Raw genomic sequence first — 26,696 nt, forward strand, 5'->3', positions numbered from 1 at the left:
AATTTTCATGTGTACTATAGAAAAAAGTCCTGTCTTTAAAATGACATATTTGCAAAAATATGAAATTTTTGTTTTTCTCTTCTAAATTGCATTGACTCCTGAAAAAAAACTGCGGGGTTAAAATACTCATGACACCCCTCAGTGAATACGTTAAAGGGTGTAGTTTTTAAAATGGGGCACTTGTGGGGGTATCTATCATTTTGACTCCTATGAGCCTTTCCAATCTTGGATTGGTGTAGGAAAACAAAGTGTTCCTCAAAATGCTGAAAAGTAATGTTACATTTGTACGTCTCCTAAATGGTTAAAAAAAAAAAACCGAAAGTTTTTCCAATGTGCGCCCAAAATAAAGTAAACGGATGGAAATATAAATCTTAGCGAAAATTTCTATATTATGTTTGCACATATTTGAGATATTGCAGTTGGAAATGTGAAAAAATGACGATTTTTTCAAACTTTTCCCAATTTTGGCGCTTTTAATAAATAAACACAAATTCTATCGGTCTTTTTTTTCCACCTAAATGAAGTACAATATGTGGCGAAAAAACAGTGTCAGAATCGCTTTGATATGCAAAACCTTTCTGGTCTTTTTCCATGCTAAAGTGACACGTGTCAGATTTGCAAAATTTGGCCTGGTCATTAAGGCGTAAACAGGCTTGGTCACTAAGGGGTTAATCAAAGCTATATGTATATTTTTACAAATGTGTGATTTCAATTTTTTGAGGATGGATATGCTCTTAAAAGGGTTTTCCCATTAAAGAAATGTATCCCCTATGTACAGCGATGCTCATTTGCCACTCTATTTGCCCCTATGGTTGGTCGAGAATGCACATCCCCACTCCATTCCCACGGGGTATTTGGGTGCAGCGATTTGGGATTGCTGGGGCTCTCAAACGTCAAACGCCAGCTATCAGACATTTATCACCTATCTGGTAGATGGCGAATAAATATCTTCAATGGGAAAATCCATTTAAAGTTCAATAAATAAAAAGATTCCCACCTTCACGCCAGGCTGTGCTTACTCCTATAGTATTTTTTCTTGCCTTTGTCTTCTTTGCTTTGCAGTGATACATTTCACGTCCATTACCACTCGATCCCAGTGGCTGTTCTATATATAAAATGAATCGTGGGAGCTTAGACTTGTGTGAAAAGTTTCCTCTGCTTTATTGAAAATAGTGCTTGATACATCAGAGTTGCTACATGTTCATGGAGAACGCGTTTCGATCTCCCCAGAGATATTGTTCACCTTATCTCCACAAAGCAATCTGTTCCCTTAAAACCGGTTATCATTAAAATTCACCTGATGATTAACCCCTTTGTTACTTAAAGGATATGTGTGCAACATATATCCATTGCTCCCCAAAGGATCATTAGTTAATAGCACACCTCATGTATATATATAAAGACGAAAGCCCTCACTGACTGACTGACTCACTCACTCACTCACTGACTGACTCGCCACTAATTCTCCAACTTCCCGATGTCGTAGAAACATGAAATTTAGCAAAAGCATAGATTATGTCCAAAATAGGAAAAGTAAATGGGTCCCAAGTCAATTATTCCATTCTAGTGCAAAAGAATTAGCATCCAAATTTTACGTGCATAATCTAATTCTCTCACTTCCCGATGCCATAGAAACTTGAAATTTGGCACGAGCATTGATTATGTCATAAATAGGAAAAGCTAATGGGTCCCAACTAAATTATTCAATTCTAAGCGCAAAAGAATTAGCGTCTAAATTTTATGTACGTAATCTAATTATCTCACTTCCCGATGCAACAAATAATTACACAAATTTCTACAGCACAAAATGTAGTATTTTTGTCTGTTCTGTATATTGTTTGCGTTCATTAACAATTTTCTCAATGCTATAATATATAAAACTATTTTGACTTTGTAAATGTTGCTCAATACAATGTTTTGTTACGCCTGATTCATTTATGTTTGAATTTTTAATGTGTCGTATATGTTCTGTTATTCTCGCCATTAACTTTCTGGTGGTGCACCCTATATAATGTAGATTACATGTAGTGGCAGAGATTCAATATACTACATTTTCAGAATTGCAATTAATGTAATTTTTAATGTCATATTTAGAGATGAGCGAACGTACTTGTCCGAGCTTGATACTCATTCGAGTATTAGCGTGTTCGAGATGCTTGTTACTCGAGACGAGTACCACGCGATGTTCGAGTTACTTTCACTTTCATCTCTGAGACGTTAGCGCGCTTTTCTGGCCAATAGAAAGACAGGGAAGGCATTACAACTTCCCCCTGCGACGTTCAAGCCCTATACCACCCCCCTGCAGTGAGTGGCTGACGAGATCAGGTGTCACCTGAGTATATAAATCGGCCCCTCCCGTGGCTCGCCACAGATGCATTCTGACATAGTTCAGGGAAAGTGCTGCTGGTGCCGGAGCTGCTATAGGGAGAGCGTTAGGAGTTATTTTAGGCTTCAAGATCCCCAACGGTCCTTCTTAGGGCCACATCTAACCGTGTGCTGTAGTGTGGAGGCTGCTTTTTGTAGTGTTGCACATTTTTTTTTTTTTGGTATATCGGCCGTGCAGAGCATTGCGTCCTGCAGTAATTTTACATTGTCCAGGGCCAGTAGTGGTGAGGCAGGGACAGAAGACATATTTAGTGTATATAGGCAGTGGGCCTTTCCAAAAACATTTGGGAAAAAAAATCTATTTGGGCTGCCTGTGACCGTCCTCAGTGTACTGGGTCTCTGCTGGGGGTAGTTGTCCTAATTCATACCCAGCCAGCTAAGTGTTACAGCAGGCTTGCGCAAAATTCTTTCCTGCCTCTGTGTTGCCTGTTACATCACCGCTGTATTCCTGTCCACAGTGAAACAGTCTGCAGTAATTTTACATTGTCCAGGGCCAGTAGTGGTGAGGCAGGGACAGAAGACATATTTAGTGTATATAGGCAGTGGGCCTTTCCAAAAACATTTGGTAAAAAAAATCCATTTGGGCTGCCTGTGATCGTCCTCAGTGTACTGGGTTTCTGCTGGGGGTAGTTGTCCTAATTCATACGCAGCCAGCTAAGTGTTACAGCAGGCTTGCGCAAAATTCTTTCCTGCCTCTGCTGTGCGTTTCGTAAGCGAAGTCAGCCTCTTACCACAGGCCAATAAGCGGCACATTTAATTACAGCGTTCTGTTTCTGCACTACTGGTAATACACCATGCTGAGGGGTAGGGGTAGGCCCAGAGGACGTGGACGCGGCCGAGGACGCGGAGGCCCAAGTCAGGGTGTGGGCACAGGCCGAGTTCCTTATCCAGGTGTATCGCAGCCGACTGCTGCGGGATTAGGAGAGAGGCACGTTTCTGGCGTCCCCACATTCATCTCACAATTAATGGGTCCACGCGGTAGACCTTTATTAGAAAATGAGCAGTGTGAGCAGGTTCTGTCGTGGATGGCAGAAAGTGCATCCAGCAATCTATCGACCACCCAGAGTTCTGCGCCGTCCACTGCTGCAACTCTGAATCCTCTGGCTGCTGCTCCTCCTTCCTCCCAGCCTCCTCACTCCATTACAATGACACATTCTGAGGAGCAGGCAGACTCCCAGGAACTGTTTCCGGGCCCCTGCCCAGAATGGCCAGCAATGGTTCCTCTCCCACTGGAGGAGTTTGTCGTGACCGATGCCCAACCTTTGGAAAATTCCCGTGGTCCGGGAGATGAGGCTGGGGACTTCCGGCAACTGTCTCAAGAGCTTTCAATGGGTGAGGAGGACGATGACGATGGGACACAGTTGTCTATCACTCAGGTAGTAGTAATTGGAGTAAGTCCGAGGGAGGAGCGCACAGAGGATTCGGAGGAAGAGCAGCAGGACGATGAGGTGACTGACCCCACCTGGTTTGCTACGCCTACTGAGGACAGGTCTTCAGAGGGGGAGGCAAGGGCAGCAGCAGGGCAGGTTGGAAGAGGCAGTGCGGTGGCCAGGGGTAGAGGCAGGGCCAGACTGAATAATCCACCAACTGTTTCCCAAAGCGCCCCCTCGCGCCATGCCACCCTGCAGAGGCCGAGGTGCTCAAAGGTCTGGCAGTTTTTCACTGAGAGTGCAGACGACTGACGAACAGTGGTGTGCAACCTTTGTCGCGCCAAGATCAGCCGGGGAGCCACCACCACCAGCCTCACCACCACCAGCATGCGCAGCCAAGCACCCCACAAGGTGGGACGAAGGCCGTTCACCACCTCCGGTTTGCACCGCTGCCTCTCCCCCTGTGCCCCAACCTGCCACTGAGATCCAACCCCCCTCTCAGGACACAGGCACGACCGTCTCCTGGCCTGCACCCACACCCTCACCTCCGCTGTGCTCGGCCCTATCCACCAATGTCTCTCAGCGCACCGTCCAGCCGTCGCTAGCGCAAGTGTTGGAGCGCAAGCGCAAGTACGCCGCCACGCACCCGCACGCTCAAGCGTTAAACGTACACATAGCCAAATTTATCAGCCTGGAGATGCTGCCGTATAGGGTTGTGGATACGGAGGCTTTCAAAGGTATGATGGCGGCGGCGGCCCCGCGCTACTCAGTTCCCAGTCGCCACTACTTTTCCCGATGTGCCGTCCCAGCCCTCCACGACCACGTCTCCCGCAACATTGTACGCGCCCTCACCAACGCGGTTACTGCCAAGGTCCACTTAACAACAGACACTTGGACAAGCACAGGCGGGCAGGGCCACTATATCTCCCTGACGGCACATTGGGTGAATTTAGTGGAGGCTGGGACAGAGTCAGAGCCTGGGACCGCTCACGTCCTACCCACCCCCAGAATTGCGAGCCCCAGCTCGGTGGTGGTATCTGCGGCGGTGTATGCTTCCTCCACTAAACCACCCTCCTCCTCCTCCTCCAACGCAACCTCTGTCTCGCAATCAAGATGTGTCAGCAGCAGCACGTCGCCAGCAGTCGGTGTCACGCGGCGTGGCAGCACAGCGGTGGGCAAGCGTCAGCAGGCCGTGCTGAAGCTACTCAGCTTAGGAGAGAAGAAGCACACGGCCCACGAACTGCTGCAGGGTCTGACAGAGCAGACCGACTGCTGGCTTGCGTCACTGAGCCTCCAACCGGGCATGGTCGTGTGTGACAACGGCCGTAACCTGGTGGCGGCTCTGCAGCTCGGCAGCCTCACGCACGTGCCATGCCTGGCCAACGTCTTTAATTTGGTGGTTCAGCGCTTTCTGAAAAGCTACCCACGCTTGTCAGACCTGCTCGGAAAGGTGCGCCGGCTCTGCGCACATTTCCGCAAGTCCCACACGGACGCTGCCACCCTGCGCACCCTGCAACATCGGTTTCATCTGCCAGTGCACCGACTGCTGTGCGACGTGCCCACATGGTGGAACTCTACGCTCCACATGTTGGCCAGGCTCTATGAGCAGCGTAGAGCTATAGTGGAATACCAACTCTAACATGGGCAGCGTAGTTGGAGTCAGCCTCCTCAATTCTTTACAGAAGAGTGGGCCTGGTTGGCAGACATCTGCCAGGTTCTTGGAAACTTTGAGGAGTCTACCCAGATGGTAAGCGGCGATGCTGCAATCATTAGCGTCACCATTCCTCTGCTATGCCTCTTGAGAAGTTCCCTGCAAAGCATAAAGGCAGACGCTTTGCGCTCGGAAACAGAGGCGGGGGAAGACAGTATGTCGCTGGATAGTCAGAGAACCCTCCTGTATATATCTCAGCGCGTTGAGGAGGAGGAGGAGAAGCATAAGGAGGATGAGGAGGAGGGGGAAGAGACAGCTTGGCCCAATGCTGAGGGTACCCATGCTGCTTGCCTGTCATCCTTTCAGCGTGTATGGCCTGAGGAGGAGGAGGATCCTGAAAGTGATCTTCCTAGTGCGGACAGCCATGTGTTGCGTACAGGTACCCTGGCACACATGGCTAACTTCATGTTAGGATGCCTTTCTCGTGACCCTCGCGTTACACGCATTCTGGCCACTACGGATTACTGGGTGTACACACTGCTCGACCCACGGTATAAGGAGAACCTTTCCACTCTCATACCCGAAGAGGAAAGGGGTTCGAGAGTGATGCTATACCACAGGACCCTGGCGGACAAGCTGATGGTAAAATTCCCATCCGACAGCGCTAGTGGCAGAAGGCGCAGTTCCAAGGGCCAGGTAGCAGGGGATGCGCAGAGATCAGGCAGCATGTACAGCACAGGCAGGGGAACACTCTCTAAGGCCTTTGACAGCTTTCTGGCTCCCCAGCAAGAGTGTGTCACCGCTCCCCAGTCAAGGCTGAGTCGGCGGGAGCACTGTAAAAGGATGGTGAGGGAGTACGTAGCCGATCGCACGACCGTCCTCCGTGACGCCTCTGCCCCCTACAACTACTGGGTGTCGAAGCTGGACACGTGGCCTGAACTCACGCTGTATGCCCTGGAGGTGCTTGCTTGTCCTGCGGCTAGCGTCTTGTCAGAGAGGGTGTTTAGTGCGCTGGGGGAATCACGGATAAGTGTACCCACCTGTCAACCGACAGTGCCGACAGGCTTACACTCATCAAGATGAACAAAGCCTGGATTTCCCCTGACTTCTCTTCTCCACCAGCGGACAGCAGCGATACCTAAACAATACGTAGGCTGCACCTGCGGATGGAAGCATTGTTCTCTATCACCATCAAAAACGTGGACCTTTTAGCTTCATCAATCTGTGTATAATATTCCTCCTCCTACTCCTGCTCCTCCTCCTGAAACCTCACGTAATCACGCCGAACGGGCAATTTTTCTTAGGCCCACAAGGCTCAGTCATATAATTTTTTTAAACAATTTTTATACGTTTCAATGCTCATTAAAGCGTTGAAACTTTCACCTCAACTAATTTTTATTTTAACTGGGCTGCCTCCAGGCCTAGTTACAAATGAAGCCACATTAACCAAAGCGATTAATGGGTTTCACCTGCCCTCTTGGTTGGGCATGGGCAATTTTTCTGAGGTACATTAGTACTGTTGGTACACCATTTTTTTGGGGCCATCGCCTACAGTGTAATCCAATTAATTTTTTGCCCACCTGCATTAAAGCTGAAGTTACATCAGCTGTGCTGGGCACTGCAATGGGATATATTTATGTACCGCCGGTGGGTTCCAGGGAGCCACCCATACTGTGGGTCCACAGGGAGTTGTAACTGCATGTGTCTACTTCTAAAGAACCCCAGTCTGACTGGGGCATGCAGTGTGGGCCGAAGCCCACCTGCATTAAACATGACATTACCTCAGCTGTGATGGGCAATGCAATGGGATATATTTATGTTCCGCCGGTGGCTTCCTAGCACCCACCCATGCTGTGGGTCCACAGGGAGTTGTAACTGCATGTGTCCACTTCTAAAGAACCCCAGTCTGACTGGGGCATGCAGTGTGGGCTGAAGCCCACCTGCATTTAATCGGACGTTACCTCAGCTGTGATGGGCACTGCAATGGGATACATTTATGTACAGCCGGTGGGTTCCAGGGAGCCACCCATGCTGTGGGTGCACACGGAATTCCCATTGCGGAGTTGTACCTGCCTGTGACTATTTATAAAAAATCGCGGTCTGACTGGGGCATGCAGACACCTTGACAGAATTAATAGTGTGTGGCACATAGGTTCCCCATTGCTATGCCCACGTGTGCAGCTCCTGATGGCGGTGGCACAGGATTATATTTCTCATTGCTTCTGTACAGCATTGTGGGCTATCGCCCCGCCCCTTTTAAAGAGGATCGCTGCCTAGCCGTGCCAACCCTCTGCAGTGTGTGCCTGCGGTTCCTCCTCATGGCAGACGCACTTATAAATAGACATGAGGGTGGTGTGGCATGAGTGCAGCTGAAGGCTGCGCAGGGACAGTTTGGTGTGCGCTGTGGACACTGGGTCGTGCAGGCGGGGGTTGGGCAGCATGTAACCCAGGAGAAGTGGCAGCGGAGTGTCATGCAGGCAGTGATTGTGCTTTGTTGGAGGTAGTGTGGTGCTTAGCTAAGGTATGCATTGCTAATGAGGGCTTTTCAGAAGTAAAAGTTGTTGGGGGGGGGCACTCTTGCCGCTATTGTGGCTTAATAGTGGGACCTGGGAACTTGAGATGCAGCCCAACATGTAGCCCCTCGCCTGCCCTATCCGTTGCTGTGTCGTTTCCATCACTTTCTTGAATTGCCCAGATTTTCACAAATGAAAACCTTAGCGAGCATCGGTGATATACAAAAGTGCTCGGTCACCCATTGACTTCAATGGGGTTCGTTACTCGAAACGAACCCTCGAGCATCGCGATAATTTCGTCCCGAGTAACGAGCACCCGAGCATTTTGGTGCTCGCTCATCTCTAGTCATATTCTTTTTCCCCTCTGCTATCTCCAAATTTATTACATTTTTTTGCTAAATGACATACGCTGCATCGCTTGTTACCAGACTTTACAAAACCCCTATGCTTTAGCCACTGTTCTCTTTTTGTGATGTGTAGAAGCTGAGAGATAATATGTTTCCCAGGCTTCTTCCCTTTTTTTGCCACAACCATTAATCCCTCACTTAGAATATTATTTGTTATTTGATCTTGGCGCAATACAGGGAGGTATTTATAAAACAGACTTCTGATTTTGTTGAAGTTATTACTATACATCGTGGAGAACATCAGCCGTTCTCCTTTATCATCATGTCTTTTTCTACTTTCCTCTATAAGTGTTTTTCTTTCCAGGTTTCTTACTTCATTCTCCGATCTTTTTAGAGTGGACCTTTTATATCTTCCTCCTTCAATCTTGATTTAATATCCTTTACTGTTAGATTGTAATCTTTGTCAGTAGTGCATGCCCGTTTGGCCCTAATTATCTCTCTATTGGTATTGCTTCTATTATATGTCCTGGATGAGCACTTTCTGCATGGAGGATCGTATTGCCCACCGTGTTTTTTTCTATACAATTTTTTTTCTATGACTCCTTTTTTTTCATTACCATGCAACCCGAGATCTAGGAACGAGATGTTCTTTTCCTCATGTACATACAAATTTTAAGTTGAACGGATTTATATTAATGAATTTTGAAAATTGCTCTATTTTGTCAGTGCATCTACTTTCCTGGTTTTTTAAACATATCATGATAATGTCGTCAATAAATTGTTCATACCATATTCTGTGGTCATACATAGGATTAATTTCATTAAATATATAGTTTGCCTCCCACCAACTCATTGTCAAGTACGCAATCGTTGGTGAGAAGCGGGAGCAAATCGAAGTGGGGCTCCTGGCACTTGTACAAAATATCTCTTGTCAAAGGAAAAAAAAAATTGATGTAACAAAAACTCAACAGATGAGACAATAAACTTCTTAAGATTATTGCTTTAATTGCTGTGTTGGGCAAAATAATGTTTTATTGCCTGTATGGCCACACAATGGGAATACTGGAGTACAGATCGACGACATCACAGGTCACTAGAGTTGAGCGAACGTACTCTGGCAAGCTTGATGCTCGTTAGAGAGAGAGAGAAAGCTCACGAATTTTACGAAAAGCTCAACTCGAATAACGAGGACCCGAGCATTTGACCTCACTCATCTCTACAGGTCACCCAAAAACATTTTTCATGCCACTTGATATATTGCAATTGCTGTATTACAGAACGGCTATCAAGCAGGAAGCCCGGTACTCTCCCTGCTAGGGGTTGCAGGGATCGATCCACCCACGAACTAAGACGTTCAAAGGGTGGATCAATCTCTGCAACAATTGGGCGCAGTGGTGGAGGAAACTCCCCCTTATGGATCTTTGATATTCCATAAAAAACAGGTAATGCAGGATTTGTAGGACATAAAAACGAAGCCTCCTTTTCACTTAATACACCCAACGTTAACCAGTAGTCCAATATTTTTTTCAGACCTTCCAGACAGTCCTTGGTTGGATTGAAATCTATTTTTCTATACCTTCTCTCATTTAATAGTATGGCGTTCACCTGTGTTGCATAACGTTCTGAGTCCAATAACAAAATATCCCCTATCCATCCAATTCCTTAATGATAAGATTTTTATTGGAGGCCAATTATTTTAAATCTTTTTTCTCTTTAGATGTAAGGTTCTTTTTTTATAACTTAATTCCCCATTTGAATGATTCTTTCTTTTTAATTTTATCAATTCCTCTTCCAGGACATGTTGGAATTCGTCCATTAATCTTGTCCGAGATGTTAACGGATAATAGGAGGGGTTAGGGACTTCAAATCCGCAATTATTTATTTCATTTTTATCTTGCACCAATCCTCCTTTTTTAAATGATGAAAATCCAGCACAACACTTACTTCTTTAAACGTTCTGTTCAGAAAATCATTAGGTACTATTTCCTTTCTGCTGTACCTTTCTTTATTACATCCGTGCTTGTCTTCAGAAAAATGTCTTTTACCGTCAAAGTGTTGAATAGATTGAAATCATTATTAGGAACAAATCTTAAGCCCTTTTCTAGAACGCCTAGTTGATTTGCTGTTAGTTTTTTTTTTTTTTAACCATTTATGCATAAAAATTGGTTTACTTTGAAAATACATGATGGAATGAATACTGATTAAAGGTAAAAGAAATAAATATCATCTAAAATAATTTAGGGAAAATATTATTTTGGGTCACCATTGATGCATCAACAGAACATATTAATGTAAATTTTGGTCAAATATTATAAGTATCAATACCATAATGACAAAGGGTAACAAATCTGTCTATGTTAAATTTTAAACATATTAAGGATGAGGTGTGCTATTAACTAATAATCCTTTGGGGAGCGATGGATCTATGCTGCACACGTATCCTTCAAGTAAAAAAGGGGTTAATCATCAGGTGAATTTTAATGATAACCGGTTTTAAGGGAACAGATTGCATTGTGGTAAGTGAATGGGGTCAAGTTGCCGTTCACAAGTTGCTGTGATCACAGGCTGACAGTCACAAGAAATTAAACACTTTTGGATTTCTTGTGACTGTGAGCAATGGCAACTTGGGAGTCACAATACAGCCACATTCATTTACATTGCATGGGATACAGACAGGGCAACTCTGCAATATTTGGCCTTTTAACTTGTGTCGTAACCAAAGTCACTGTGCAGCCCTAGACTTCATTTTATTATAACTAATTTTCATGTTTTTGTCCCCTCCTGGCAGTCAGCTACAATGTGGGTGTGCGGTCTCATAGTGCTTTCCTTAGTACATGCTGGAGTATGCATTGACAGACAAAGAAGCTGCAATGAAATCAAGAAATTATATCCATATGCTGAAGGTGAGATAAATATACACAAACTTTATGTGTATGCATTTGATGATGTATATAATGCCGCCACATTACTAGCTGCATTGCTTATATATAGAGAGTTTGACCCGTTTATACCATCCCCTAGATGGAATATACACCCTGACCACAGAAGATGGACTGAAGTACCAGACCTACTGTGACATGACAACCGATGGTGGAGGTTGGACATTGGTGGCCAGTATCCATGAAAATAACATGCATGGGAAATGTACAGAGGGAGATCGCTGGTCCAGCCAGCAAGGAAACAACCCCAACAACCCAAAAGGAGATGACAACTGGGCCAACTACGCTATATTTGGACATTCTTATGGAGCTACCAGTGATGATTACAAGGTTCTCACTCTTAGTGGAGGATAACAATAATTTCACCTAATATGCATTTTGGTCTGCATTTTGTAAGACTATTACACTATTATGTACGTATTATGTATTATGTACGTTCATTTCTGCATCATCCCACTACAAGCTGAACTCCTGCTATCTCCCTCTAATTAAATCATCTGTGCTGCTTGCTTGCTGTGAATTGTGTATTTTGCACTTCATCTGTTTGCATCGGTAAATGAAACTTTACTTTTAGTCATTTCTGCCATCCACCTCCCCCAAATGGCATATTTCATCCATCCTTGCTGAGATGCTTTCCTTATCTAAGGAGAGCAATAAATTTCACCCCCCCCCCCCCTTGGTCATTAGGTTTGCAATTAGAGATGAGCGAGCACCAAAATGCTCGGGTGCTCGTTACTCGGGACGAAATTTTCGCGATGCTCGAGGGTTCGTTTCGAGTAACGAACCCCATGAAGTCAATGGGCGACCCGAGCATTTTTGTATATCGCCGATGCTCGCTAAGGTTTTCATTTGTGAAAATCGGGGCAATTCAAGAAAGCGATGAGAACGACATAGTAATGGATATGGCAGGCGAGGGGCTACATGTTGGGCTGCATCTCAAGTTCACAGGTCCCACTATTAAGCCACAATAGCGGCAAGAGTGAGACCCCCCCCCCCCGCACTGTCAGCATAAAGATCGTTCTCCTCTGCCATAGCTGTAACAGCTGTGGCAGAGAAGAACGATGTTAGCCCATTGAATTCAATGGAGCCGGCAATACAGCAGGTTCCACTGAAAGCAATGGGCTGCCGGCGAGCGCAGGATGAATTGTCGGGAAGGGCTTAAATATATAAGCCCTTCCCTGCAATTCATCCAGAAATGTGTTACAATAAAAATATATACCGTATATACCGGCGTATAAGGCGACGGGGCGTATGAGACGACCCCCCAACTGTCACCTTATACGCCGGGAATACAGCGGAGCAAAGAATAAAAATCATTACTCACTTCTCCTGGCATTCTGCGGCACTGCTGCAGGCTGTCGCTCCCTCCTGGCCCCCGGCAGAGCATTGCTTTCTGGACGCAGGGTTTGAAATCCCCGCCTCCAGAAAACACACGTGCCTTCAGCCAATCACAGCCATTCAATGACGTCGCCTTATACGCCGGTATATACGGTATATATTTTTATTTTTACACATTTCTGGATGAATTGCAGGGAAGGGCTTATATATTTAAGCCCTTCCCGACAATTCATCCCGCGATCGCCGGCAGCCCATTGCTTTCAGTGGAACCTGCTGTATTGCCGGCTCCATTGAATTCAATGGGCAAACATCGTTCTTCTCTGCCACAGCTGTTACAGCTGTGGCAGAGAAGAATGATTTGACTTCTATATGTTCTCAATGGGGTCGGCGCTGCTGCCGCCGGCCCCATTGGGCGCATATAGAGAAGAGAACAGGAATCGCAGATCGCACATAGGTGCGATCTGCAATTTCTATGGCCTAAGAAGGACCGTTGGGGTTCTTGAAGCCTAAAATCACTCCTAACGCTCTCCCTATAGCAGCTCCGGCATCAACAGCACTTTCCCTGAACTATGTCAGAATGCATCTGTGGCGAGCCGTGGGCGGGCAGATTTTAATACTCGGGTGACACCTAATCTCGCCAGCCACTCACTGCAGGAGGGTGGTATAGGGCTTGAACGTTGCAGGGGGAAGTTGTAATGCCTTCCCTGTCTTTCTATTGGCCAGAAAAGCGCGCAAATTTCTCAGGGAAGAAAATGAAAGTGACTCGAACACCGCGTGGTACTCGACTCGAGTAACGAGCATCTCGAACACCCTAATACTCGAACGAGTATCAAGCTCGGACGAGTATGCTCGCTCATCTCTATTTGCAATGCTAAAGTCAGCTGGCTAGTCAATTGGAACCTGATTAGCCACTCCGAGCTGTTTCCTAGTCGTACCTTAAACTTTCACTATAATATCAGTGTAAGCATGCATGCCACGCTTGTGGCTGCCACGCGTATATGAGCTGTATGACGTATGGCTGGATGAAGTAGGATACAGATTGACCATGGCAGTTCGACAGGGTAGGAGACAGGTAGGCCACAAACTCTGCCTAAATACTTTACACTTCAAAGCTATCACTAATGCTGTCACTTCTGTTCTCATCCTTGCTCTCAGCTTCAGAACTTCTTCCAAGTGCCAACCTCTGGGGCACACTATTTACATTAGCCCCTCTCTCCTGTCCTCACCTATGCACAGCTCGCATGCACTCTTTACCTTCTTGCTTAGCCTCAAACCCCCTAATGCCACTAACAAAAATAACAGTCATCCTCATAAATCTCCTAATCATGTGCTAACCTTCTCTATCCTGCTGCTACTAGCTGCTGGGGATATCTCTCCCAATCCTGGCCCACCCTCCACTGCTCCCAGCTATCACCCCCTACCTGACTCACTAATTAAATCTCCAAGCCCAACTGCTAGCCCATGCATACCCTCCCCTGACTCCTTTAAATGTGCGCTCTGGAACTGCCAGTCAGCATGTAATAAACTCCCCACCATCCACGACTTTTTTACTGCTAAATCTTTTAGTCTGCTCGCTCTCACAGAAACATGGATACAGCAGTCTGACACAGCCTCCCCTGCTGCACTGTCTTACAATGCCCTGCAGTTGTCTCATACCCCGAGACCAGATGACAGGTGTGGCGGAGGAGTAGGTGCTCTTCTCTCCCCAAAATGTACCTACCAGGTCACCCCCCCCTGTACCCTCACTCACTTTTCCATCATTGGAAGTACATATGCTATGGCTTTTTCGTCCGCTGTCCATGCGAGTGGCAGTTATCTACCGCCCCCCCAGGTGCTCCTCGCCTGTTTTTGGACCACTTTGCTGCCTGGCTCCCCCACTTCCTATCCTGTGAAATTCCAACCCTCATCTTAGGTGATTTTAACATCCCCACTAATGACCCCATCTCCCCATCTGCCTCTCAGCTTCTTTCGCTCACCTCCTCCCTTGGTCTCTCTCAACTCACAGCCTCTCCCACTCACAGGGATGGCAACACTATTGATCTGGTCTTCCTCCATCTCTGCTCTGCTTCCAACTTAACTAACTCCCCTCTCCCGCTCTCAGATCATAACCTCCTCTCTTTCTCTGTCACGCTCCCTAACATCTCTCCAGACCCACCTACCTACCGTACCTACAGGAACCTTAAGGCCATTCACACCCAGGACTTTGCTGAATCCCTACAGTCCTCTCTGTCCCCTATCTCTCTCCTTGCCTGCCCCAACCTGGCTGCCACTCACTACAACACCGCTCTCAAACATGCCCTGGATAAAGCAGCGCCCCCCAGGACCCGAGCCATCTGATGTAGAACGCGGCAACCCTGGCTCACGCCTCAAACGCGCTTCATCCGGCAGTGCTCTAGAAGTGCTGAACGGCTGTGGAGGAAATCGCAAACGTCCGCAGACTTCCTCTACTACAAATTCATGCTCAGAACCTACAACCTCGCCCTCCACCATGCCAAACAAGTCTATTTCACCTCTCTAGTCTCCTCACTATCGCACAACCCTAAACGGCTCTTTGATACTTTTCAATTCCTTCTCAGCCCTAAACCGTAGCCCCCGGTGACGGATGTCAGTCCTGAAGAGCTGGCTGCTTACTTTAAAAAGAAAATTGATGACATCCGTCAGGAAATTACTTCCCAATCCCAGACTAGCCCTGACCCTAGTCTTGTCAGCCCTGCATCTAGCTCCTGCTCATTGTCTGTACTCAGACCAGGGACAGAGGAAGAAGTTTCCAAATTGCTCTTCTCTGCTCGCCCCACCACCTGCAATAGCGACCCCCTCCCCTCACACCTCCTCCGTTCCTTCTCCCTGGTGGTCATCTACCATCTCACCACTATATTCAACCTCTCTCTGACCTCTGGCATCTTTCCCTCTTCTTTCAAACACGCCATCATATCCCCACTGCTAAAGAAGCCGACTCTGGACGCGACTGATGCTGCCAACTACGGACCCATCTCAAACCTCCCCTTCATCTCCAAATTACTAGAACGCCTGGTTTACTCCTGCCTTGCAAGCTATCTATTAGAGCACTCTCTCCTAGACCCCCTACAGTCTGGCTTCCGACCTTAACACTTGACAAGGGTATCCAATAAACTACTGACAGCCAAATCGAGGGGCGATTACTCCCTACTGATCCTCCTCGACCTTTCCGCAGCATTTGATACTGTTGACCACAAACTCCTCCTCAGTATGCTACGCTCCATTGGCCTAAAGGACACTGCTCTCTCCTGGTTCTCCTCCTACCTATCTGACCGCGCTTTCAGTGTCTCCTTTGCTGGCTCTACCTCTCTCTACCTAAAACTAAACCTCTCTAAAACTGACTTACTGGTATTTCCACCCACTACTAACCGACCTCATCCTTACATCTCCATCTCAGTGTGTGGCGCCACCATAACTCCTAGACAACATGCCCGCTGCCTTGGGGTCATATTCGACTCTGATCTCTCTTTTACCCCCTACATCCAATCTCTGGCTTGAACATGTCAGCTGCACCTCAAGAATATCGCAAGAATCCGCTCTTCTCTCACTGTGGACACGTTAAAAACGCTTACTGTTGCCCTCATCCACTCCCGGCTCGATTATTGCAACTCGTTGCTGATCGACCTCCCCTGCACCAGACTCTACCCTCTTCAATCCATCCTGAATGCGGCAGCCAGGCTCATCTTCCTGTCCAGCCGCTACTCGGACGCCTCTGCCCTGTGCCAGTCACTGCACTGGCTGCCTGGTAAACACAGAATTCAATTCAAACTCACTACCTTCATCCACAAAGCCCTATGCAGCGCAGCACCACCCTATATTGCCTCCCTCATCTCAATCCATCAACTAGCCTGGGCTCTCTGCTCTGCTAACGAAACCAGACTGAGCGCCCCTTTAATTTGAACTTCTCATTTCTGCCTTCAAGACTTCTCCAGAGCAGCACTGGTCCTCTGGAACGCACTACCAAAGGCTACCCGAGCAATCCAGGACTCGCAGAATTTCAGGCGTGCTCTAAAAAGGCACCTCTTCAGGTAGCTATACCGCATTCCCTAAACAAACCCCTCTGTACTTCGCCTGATAACATGCTCCCTGACCTACTGACTGCAATCCCTACTAGCCATAAAAAAACAGCTCCTGCAGTCATACCGTTTCTGCCGTCATACGGCTAAATGTCTGACCATTGTCTATGTGTATAACATCGCTTACTCTCCACCTCGCCATACCGTGCACATCTCCAGCCCTTTACCTTCTGTATTCCCCCATTATTCGTAGTACGTAAGCTCGTTGGAGCAGGACCCGCACCCCCATTGTTTCCATCAACTGATTACTATGTAACCGTGGTTCTGTAATTTTTGTATTGGCTTTCTGCATCCCCCCTGTCTATGTAAGCGCTGCGGAATATGTTGGCGCTATACAAATAAAGTTTATTATTATTATTATTTACCATATTCCCTGAAAATAAGACCTACCCAAATAATAAACCCTACCCTAATTTTCAGGGGGGGATATGAGCCATACCCCCAAAATAAGCCCTAGCTACACTACATAAAAAAAAAAAACATGCTCACCTAGCAGGCACCATCCAGGTCCCTTCAGCTGGCCTCCTGTGCTCCTGCAGGCTTCCGTGCAGTCCTCAATCCTGACGGAGCATCTGTAATGTCATTCAATGAATGGCTATGATTGGTTTATCGAGCGCTTGTTCTGATTGCCTAAGGTGGCATCTTTAGCTGGTAACGGGGCTTTCACGGCCAGCCGACATACGCCGCCATGTGATGCACGGGCTTGGCATATATATGCCCTGGTGCAGGGGTAGACAGCTGTATTTGCAGCTTTGACAGCTAGCATCTACCTTGTATGCAGTGGGCTTGGCTCCTAAAACCACTCCATACAAACCCTGCACGCATGCAATGTACTTGTATGACTGTTGTGTTGCTGGTACTGTAATAAGCTTTGGATATTTATGCATGCAAAGCCACAGTGGAAAATCCACAGCATGTAGGGCATGTTTTAATTTATTCTTGAAATCCTGGACAATCAATTTGAATGTCTGTTATTTCACAATTTGCTTCTAGAATCCTGGATACTTTGATATTGTTGCCAAAGACTTGGGGTTATGGCATGTTCCCAACAAGACACCCATGTCTAAGTGGAGAAAAAACGCTATATTAAGATATCGCACAAACAATGGCTTCTTTTCCCGTGAGGGTGGAAACCTCTTCAATCTATATAAAGTGAGTAATCAAGCTGGTATTTGATTGTAACCTTAGGTGTAGACAGTGGAGATATTACTGCCAATACAGAGTATCACATTTCTGCATCTGAAGCCACTTTAGAGTATTTCCATTGCTCAGACCTAAGATGGCCTCAGCTATGGAAATGCCCTAAACTGGCCATACACATTAGATTAATGTTAGCCACACCTTGGCACTTTGTTGGAACCAGGCACCCATGTAACTTAAAGGGGTTGTCCCGTGAAAGCAAGTGGGGTTATACACTTCTGTATGGCCATATTAATGCACTTTGTAATATACATCGTGCATTAAATATGAGCCATACAAAAGTTATACACTTACCCCCTCCGGTGCAGGCGTCCCCGTCTCCATGGCGACGACTGAAGCCTTCTTCTCTGGTCGCCGCAACAGTCGGCGCTTGCGCAGATAAGAATCCTCTGCTGGCTGTGTCCGGGCTCCTCCCTCTTCTCCGCGTCATCGTAGCTCCGCCTCCGTCACGTGGTGCCGATCAGCCAATGAGGTGGATGTAATCGGCAGTGGAACGCAAGACTGGAGAAGAAAATCCACGGTGCAACATGGGAGAAGACCCGCGGTGCACCGTGGGAGAAGACCAGCGGCGCCATCTTTGAAAGAAGAAAAGAAGAATCTTCAAAGCTGCAGAACGGGGATGCAGGTAAGCGAATTAAAAAAAAAAAACAAAAAAACAAATGTATTCTTTTTAACTGTGCACAATGTGAGGGTCTGTTGAAAAAAAATTTTTTTGATTTCGGCGCGGGACAACCCCTTTAAAGTTGCTGGCCTGAAGATATACACACCAAATTATATGAGAAATATAAATTGAAAAATGTTTTATTATGCTTGAATACTGGTTTCATAATGTTATTAGAACGCAAATGTATTTTAAGTAGTGTCTGGTTCTTTTATAATAAAGCATAGCATGTGCTACAGCAGTTAGAGGGTTAACAAGCTGGACAGTTTTTCAGGCACATTTGTTTAGCAAACAAGCTGGCTGGTAATTCCTCTACTCTCATGCAGAAGTGATGGGAGAAGCAAAAGTTATAAAAAGGAGCTACACCCTGGGTACAGTGAAGTCAGATAGGGTAAGCTAACAGAAGAAGATTAGAGATGAGCGAGCACCAAAATGCTCGGGTGCTCGTTACTCGAGTCGAACTTTTCGCGATGCTCGAGGGTTCGTTTCGAGTAACGAACCCCATTGAAGTCAATGGGCGACCCGAGCATTTTTGTATATCGCCGATGCTCGCTAAGGTTTTCATTTGTAAAAATCTGCAAAACCCAAGAAAGTGCTGGAAACGACACAGAAACGGATAGGGCAGGCGAGGGGCAACATGCTGGGCTGCATTTCAGGTTCCCAGGTCCCACTATTAAGCCACAATAGCGGCAAGAGTGCCCTCCCCCTACCAATTTTTACTTCAGACAAACCCTCATTAGCAAGGCATACCTTAGCTAAGCACCACACTACCTCCAACAAAGCACAAGCACTGCCTGCGGGACACACCCCTGCCTCTTCTCTTGGGTTACATGCTGCCCAACCCCCTCGCATGACCAAGTGTCCACAGCGCACACCAAAGTGTCCCTGCGCAGCCTTCAGCTGCCCTCATGCCACACGCTGGCCTCACAGCCACACCACCCTCATGTCTATTTATAAGTGCATCTGCCATGAGGAGGAACTGCAGGCACACACTGCAGGGGGTTGGCAGGGCCAGGCAGCGACCCTCTTTAAAAGGGGCGGGGCGATAGCCCACAATGCTGTACAGAAGCAATGAGAACTCCAATCCTGTGCCACCTCCATCAGGAGCTGCAAACGTGGGCATAGCAATGGGGAATCCATGTGCCACACAGTATTCATTCTGTCAAGGTGTCGCATAGCTCAATCCACACTGCAAGGGGAAAGCTGCCAGCGCTTTGCCCTCTACCTAAGTCAGTCAGTGTCTTTGAGCCAGACAGGTCAAACACCGCAATGGGAACTAAGTTTTCACCAACAGCATAGGGGGGGTCCTAGGAAGCCCAAGACATGAACAAAAAATTGATCTGAGCGGCCAAACATGGCAGACTTGCACCGCACCCACGACATAGGCCTCGGCCAACAGCTTCAGCAATCCTAGGCAGGAAGCGGACTATCCCTGCACCAAGGACATAGGCCTCTGCACAAACCCTCAGCAATCGCGTGCCAACAGCGGACTCCTATGCTAGTGTAGCTGTGCACGTCTCATTAGCGCTGTATTGCTCCTGTAGTTTGTCCCAATGCAGTGCCCCGGATAGTAGAGCTAACGTCAGATTAAATGCAGGTGGGCTTCGGCCCACACTGCATTCCCCAGTCAGACTGGGTTTTTTTATAAGTAGACACAGGCAGGTACAACTCCGTGTGGACCGACAGCATGAGTGGGTCCCAGGAAGCCACCGGCGTTACATAAATAAATCCCATTGCAGTGCCCAGCACAGCTGAGGTAACGTCAGGTTTAATGCAGGTGGGCTTCGGCCCACACTGCATGCCCCAGTCAGACTGGGGTTCTTTATAAGTAGACACATGCAGTTACAACTCCGTGTGGACCCACAGCATGGGTGGCTCCCTGGAACCCACAATAAATAAATAAATTCCATTGCAGTGCCCTGCTCAGCAAAGCTAACGTCACATGCAATACAGGTGTGCTTTGGCCCACAGTGCATGCCCCATTCAGACTGGTAATTAGTACCTTAACAGTAACCGTGTTGGTGGGAATGTGGTGGCGACTGCGGACCTAGTAGCGCGGTTCTATTTAGTTGGTTTTCGGAATGTGGCCAGGATTAAGTGGGCCGTGGCGGGGGAATGGTGGGGGGGGGGGGGGGGAGGCTCTCTTGTTGTGTCGGTAAAGGTGAAATTCTTGGACTGCCACCAGACGGACCAATGCAAAGTTATTTGCCAAGAATGTTTTCATTGTTAGAGGAGTAGGGGATGTTTTTGAGGCACTACGGGTCCTCTCCACGTGTCCGTGGTTATATGCACCTTAACAGGAACCGCGTTGGTGGGAAATGGCCTTACCACCATTATGTCTTTGGGAAGCCTCCGTTTCCACACCCCAGTGACATAGCATTAGCAGCGGTATAGGCAGAGCCCAGAATTAGTAACATTTCAGCGGTAGCATTAGGGACAGGCCCCAGTAACATATCACTAGCAGCATTATAGGGGGAGCACAGTATTAGTTCCATTTCAGTAGTAGTAGCAGTCCAGACAGGCCCCAGTAACAATTCCGAAGCAGCAGTATAGGGAGAGCACAGTCTTAGTTCCATTTCAGTAGTAGTAGCAGTCAAGACAGGCCACAGTAACAATTCCGAAGCAGCAGTATAGGGGGAGCACAGTCTTAGTTCCATTTCAGTAGTAGTAGCAGTCCAGACAGGCCCCAGTAACAATTCCGAAGCAGCAGTATAGGGGGAGCACAGTCTTAGTTCCATTTCAGTAGTAGTAGCAGTCAAGACAGGCCCCAGTAACAATTCCGAAGCAGCAGTATAGGGGGAGCACAGTATTAGTTCCATTTCAGTAGCAGTAGCAGTCAAGACAGGCCACAGTAACAATTTCGAAGCAGCAGTATAGGGGGAGCACAGTCTTAGTTCCATTTCAGTAATAGTAGCAGTTAAGACCGGCCCCAGTAACAATTCCGAAGCAGCAGTATAGGGGGAGCACAGTATTAGTTCCATTTCAGTAGTAGCAGCAGTCAAGACAGGCCACAGTAACAATTCCGAAGCAGCAGTATAGGGGGAGCACAGTATTAGTCCCATTTCAGTAGTAGTAGCAGTCAAGACAGGCCACAGTAACATTCCCGTTGCAGCAGTTTAGGGAGATAACAGTCTCTTTCACATTTCAGTAGTTGCAATATAGACAAGGCCCCAGTTACATTTATGTAGCAAAAGTGTAGGCCAACCCCACACACCTTTCTGTACCATGAGTGCAGGCGAAGAACATAGAAATTACTATGATTACACTGTAGGTGAGGGCCCAAAAGAATTGGTGTACCAACAGTACTAATGTACCTCAAAAAAATTGCCCTGGCCCAACCAAGAGGGCAGGTGAAACCCATTAATCGCTTTGGTTAATGTGGCTTAATTTGTAACTAGCCCTGGAGGCAGCCCAGTTAAAATAAAAATTGGTTCAGGTGCAAGTTTCAACGCTTTAATGAGAATTGAAACGTATAAACATTGTTTACAAAAAACATATGACTGAGCCTTGTGGGCCTAAGAAAAATTGCCCGTTCGGAGTGATTACGTGAGCTTTCAGGAGGAGGAGCAGGAGGAGGAGGATGAATATAATACACAGATTGATGAAGCTAAAAGGTCCCCATTTTTTATGGTGATAGAGAACGATACTTCCATCCGCGGGTGCAGCCTACATATTGTTTAGGTACCGCTGCTGTCCGCTGGTGGAGAAGAGAAGTCTGGGGAAATCCAGGCTTTGTTCATCTTTATGAGTGTAAGCCTGTCGGCACTGTCAGTTGACAGGCGGGTACGCTTATCCGTGATGATTCCCCCAGCCGCACTAAAAGCCCTCTCTGACGAGACGCTAGCCGCAGGACAAGCAAGCACCTCCAGGGCATACAGCGCGAGTTCAGGCCACGTGTCCAGCTTCAACACCCAGTAGTTGTAGGGAGCAGAGGCGTCACGGAGGACGGTTGTGCGATCGGCTACGTACTCCCTCACCATCCTTTTACAGTGCTCCCGCTGACTCAGCCTTGACTGGGGAGCGGTGACACAGTCTTGCTGGGGAGCCATAAAGCTGGCAAAGGTCTTGGAGAGTGTTCCCCTGTCTGCGCTGTACATGCTGCCTAATCTCCGCGCCTCCCCTGCTACCTGGCCCTCGGAACTGCGCCTTCTGCCACTAGCGCTGTCGGATGGGAATTTTACCATCAGTTTGTCCGCCAGGGTCCTGTGGTATAGCATCACTCTCGAACCCCTTTCCTCTTCGGGTATGAGAGTGGAAAGGTTCTCCTTATACTGTTGGTCGAGCAGTGTGTACATCCAGTAATCCGTAGTGGCCAGAAGGTGTGTAACGCGAGGGTCACGAGAAAGGCATCCTAACATGAAGTCCGCCATGTGTGCCAGGGTACCTGTACGCAACACATGGCTGTCCTCACTAGGAAGATCACTGTCAGGATCCTCCTCCTCCTCTTCCTCCTGCTCCTCAGGCCATACACGCTGGAAGGATGACAGGCAAGCGGCATGGGTACCCTCAGCAGTGGGCCAAGCTGTCTCTTCCCCCTCCTCCTCATGCTCCTCCCCCTCCTCCTCCTCCTTCTCAACGCGCTGAGATATAGACATGAGGGTGCTCTGACTATCCAGCGACATACTGTCTTCCCCCGCCTCCGTTTCCGAGCGCAAAGCGTCTGCCTTTATGCTTTGCAGGGAACTTCTCAAGAGGCATAGCAGAGGAATGGTGATGCTAATGATTGCAGCATCGCCGCTCACCCTCTGGGTAGACTCCTCAAAGTTTCCAAGGACCTGGCAGATGTCTGCCAACCAGGCCCTCTCTTCTGTAAAGAATTGAGGAGGCTGACTCCCACTACGCCGCCCATGTTGGAGTTGGTATTCCACTATAGCTCTACGCTGCTCATAGAGCCTGGCCAACATGTGGAGCGTAGAGTTCCACCATGTGGGCATGTCGCACAGCAGTCGGTGCACTGGCAGATTAAACCGAAGCTGCAGGGTCCGCAGGGTGGCAGCGTCCGTGTTGGACTTGCGGAAATGTGCGCTGAGCTTTTCAGAAAGCGCTGAACCACCAAATTAAAGACATGGGCCAGGCATGGCACGTGTGTGAGGCTGCCGAGCTGCAGAGCCGCCACCAGGTTACGGCCGTTGTCACACACGACCATGCTCGGTTGGAGGCTCAGCGGCGAAAGCCAGCGGTCGGTCTGCTCTGTCACACCCTGCAGCAGTTCGTGGGCCGTGTGCCTCTTATCTCCTAAGCTGAATAGTTTTAGTACGGCCTGCTGGCGCTTGCCCACTGCTGTGCTGCCACGCCGTGCGACACCGACTGGTGGCGACGTACTGCTGCTGACACATCTTGATTGCGAGACAGAGGTTGCGTAGGAGGAGGAGGGTGGTTTAGTGGAGGAAGCATACACCGCCGCAGATACCAGCACCGAGCTGGTGCCCGCAATTCTGGGGGTGGGTAGGACGTGAGCGGTCCCAGGCTCTGACTCTGTCCCAGCCTCCACTAAATTCACCCAATGTGCCGTCAGGGAGATATAGTGGCCCTGCCTGCCTGTGCTTGTCCACGTGTCCATTGTTAAGTGGACCTTGCCAGTAACCGCGTTGGTGAGGGCGCGTACAATGTTGCGGGAGATGTGGTCATGCAGGGCTGGGACGGCACATCGGGAAAAGTAGTGGCGACTGGGAACCGAGTAGCGCGGGGCCGCCGCCGCCATCATGTTTTTGAAAGCCTCCGTTTCCACAAGCCTATACGGCAGCATCTCCAGGCGGATCAATTTGGCTATGTGCACGTTTAACGCTTGAGCGTGCGGGTGCATGGCGGCGTACTTGCGCTTGCGCTCAAACAGTTGCGCTAGCGGCGGCTGGACGGTGCGCTGAGAGACATTGCTGGATTGGGCCGAGGACAGCGGAGGTGAGCGTGTGGGTGCAGGCCGGGAGACGGTCGTGCCTGTGTCCTGAGAGGGGGGTTGGATCTCAGTGGCAGGTTGGGGCACAGGGGGAGAGGCAGTGGTGCAAACCGGAGGCGGTGAACGGCCTTCGTCCCAACTTGTGGGGTGCTTGGCCATTATATGCCTGCGCATGCTGGTGGTGGTGGCTCCCCGGCTGATCTTGGCGCGACAAACCTTGCACACCACAGTTCGTCGGTCGTCTGCACTCTTAGTGAAAAACTGCAACACCTTTGAGCACCTCGATCTCTGCAGTGTGGCATAGCGCGAGGGGGCGCTTTGGGAAACAGTTGGTGGATTATTCGGTCTGGCCCTGCCTCTACCCCTAGCCACCCCACTGCCTCTTCCAACCTGTGCTGCGGCTACAATTGCCTCCCCCTCTGAAGACCGGTCTTCAGTTGGCTTATCACACCAGGTGGGGTCAGTCGCCTCATCGTCCAGCGGCTCTTCCTCCGAATCCTCTGTGCGCTCCTCCCTGGGACTTACTGCCCTTACTACTACCTCACTGATAGACAACTGTGTCTCATCGTCCTCGTCCTCCTCACCCACTGAAAGCTCTTGAGACAGTTGCCGAAAGTCCCCAGCCTCATCCCCTGGACCCCGGGAACTTTCCAAAGGTTGGGCATCGGTCACGATAAACTCCTCTGGTGGGAGAGGAACGATTGCTGCCCAATCTGGGCAGGGGCCCGAGAACAGTTCCTGGGAGTCTGCCTGCTCCTCAGAATGTGTCATTTTCATGGAGTGAGGAGGCTGGGAGGAAGGAGGAGCAGCAGCCAGAGGATTCAGAGTTGCAGCTGTGGACGGCCTTGAAGACTGTGTGGTCGATAGATTGCTGGATGCACTTTCTGCCATCCACGACAGGACCTGCTCACACTGCTCATTTTCTAATAAAGGTCTACCGCGTGGACCCATTAATTGTGAGATGAATCTGGGGACCCCAGAAACTTGCCTCTCTCCTAATCCCGCAGCAGTCGGCTGCGATACACCTGGACCAGGAGCTCGGCCCGTGCCCACACCCTGACTTCGGCCTCCGCGTCCTCGCCCCCGTCCTCTAGGCCTACCCCTACCCCTCAGCATGGTTGTTTTACGAGATTAGCAGAAACAGAACGCTGTAATTAAATGTGCAGCTTATTGGCCTGTGGTTGGAGGCTGACTTCACGTACGTAACGCACTGCAGAGGCAGGCAACAGTTATGCGCAAGGCTGGGTATTAATTCAACAACTACTACCCCCAGCAGAGACGCAGTAAACTGAAAGCAGTGACAGGCAGGCTTAATATTGTATTTTTTGGAAGTTTTGGGGAAAAAGCCCACTGCCTTTAAACCCAGTATACCTCTTTCCCTGCCTCACCAGTACTGCCCCTATACTGAGTAAAATGACTGCAGACTGAGGACGCTATGGTCTGCACGCCCGATATACAAAAAAAAATAAATTGTGCAACACTGCTAAAAGCAGCCTCAACAGTACTGCACATGGTCAGATGTGGCCCTAAGAAGGACCGTTGGGGTTCTTGAAGACTAAAATAACACCTAACGCTCTCCCTATAGCAGCTACAACAAGACAGCACTTTCCCTGATCTCGGTCAGCATGCATCTGTGGCGAGCCGCGGTTGGGGCAGATTTTAATACTCGGGTGTCACCTGATCTCCCCAGCCACTCACTGCAGGGGGGTGGTATAGGGCTGGAACGTCACAGGAGGAAGTTGTAATGCCTTCCCTGTCTTTCTATTGGCCAGAAAAGCGCGCAAATTTCTCAGAGATGAAAGTGAAAGTAACTCGAACATCGCGTGCTGCTCGTCTCGAGTAACGAGCATCTCGAACACCCTAATACTCGAACGAGTATCAAACTCGGACGAGTACGCTCGCTCATCTCTAAAGAAGATGTAATGTTACTCTTGTTCCTCGTGCCTGGTGGCACAGATGTGTGGCCTGATATTGAGTGGAAGAACACAGGGTGATAAGTCAAAATTGTAGCTGATTCCTGCTGTCCCTATATTTGGGAGTTTCTGATGATGCTGTGAAAAGTTCAGCTGATGTGAGGGTCCCTACACTAAAGAATTTTTTTTTAAATCAAAGATTTTTATTATTGGACGGCTTGCGTATATAATACAAATTATCAAAGTACTTCAGCATGTAGACATGTGTGAGAGGTAACAATTGTTACTTACATTACTTTAGCGGAAGGTTCACGTGTTAAACATTGGAATATTGTCCAAAACATTTTTCAAAATTTAGAGGAGGGGGAAAGGAGAGAAGAGAAAAAAAAAAAAAA

The 26,696-nt window shown here is 48.3% G+C and overlaps 1 protein-coding gene across 1 annotated transcript in view; it reads left to right on the plus strand.

The window, feature by feature from the left end:
• The first annotated feature begins 11,063 nt into the window (after positions 1-11,063).
• LOC136626594 (intelectin-1a-like) overlaps positions 11,064-26,696 on the plus strand; it is a 39,434-nt gene continuing 23,801 nt past the window's right edge. Inside the window, exons 1-3 of the mRNA XM_066601640.1 lie at positions 11,064-11,169; positions 11,288-11,535; positions 17,628-17,786. Coding sequence (XP_066457737.1) covers positions 11,064-11,169; positions 11,288-11,535; positions 17,628-17,786 — 513 coding nt within the window. The remainder of the gene's footprint in view (positions 11,170-11,287; positions 11,536-17,627; positions 17,787-26,696) is intronic.

This window comes from Eleutherodactylus coqui, chromosome 4 (assembly GCF_035609145.1).
Source record: "Eleutherodactylus coqui strain aEleCoq1 chromosome 4, aEleCoq1.hap1, whole genome shotgun sequence".
In the NCBI taxonomy this organism is placed as follows: domain Eukaryota; kingdom Metazoa; phylum Chordata; class Amphibia; order Anura; family Eleutherodactylidae; genus Eleutherodactylus; species Eleutherodactylus coqui.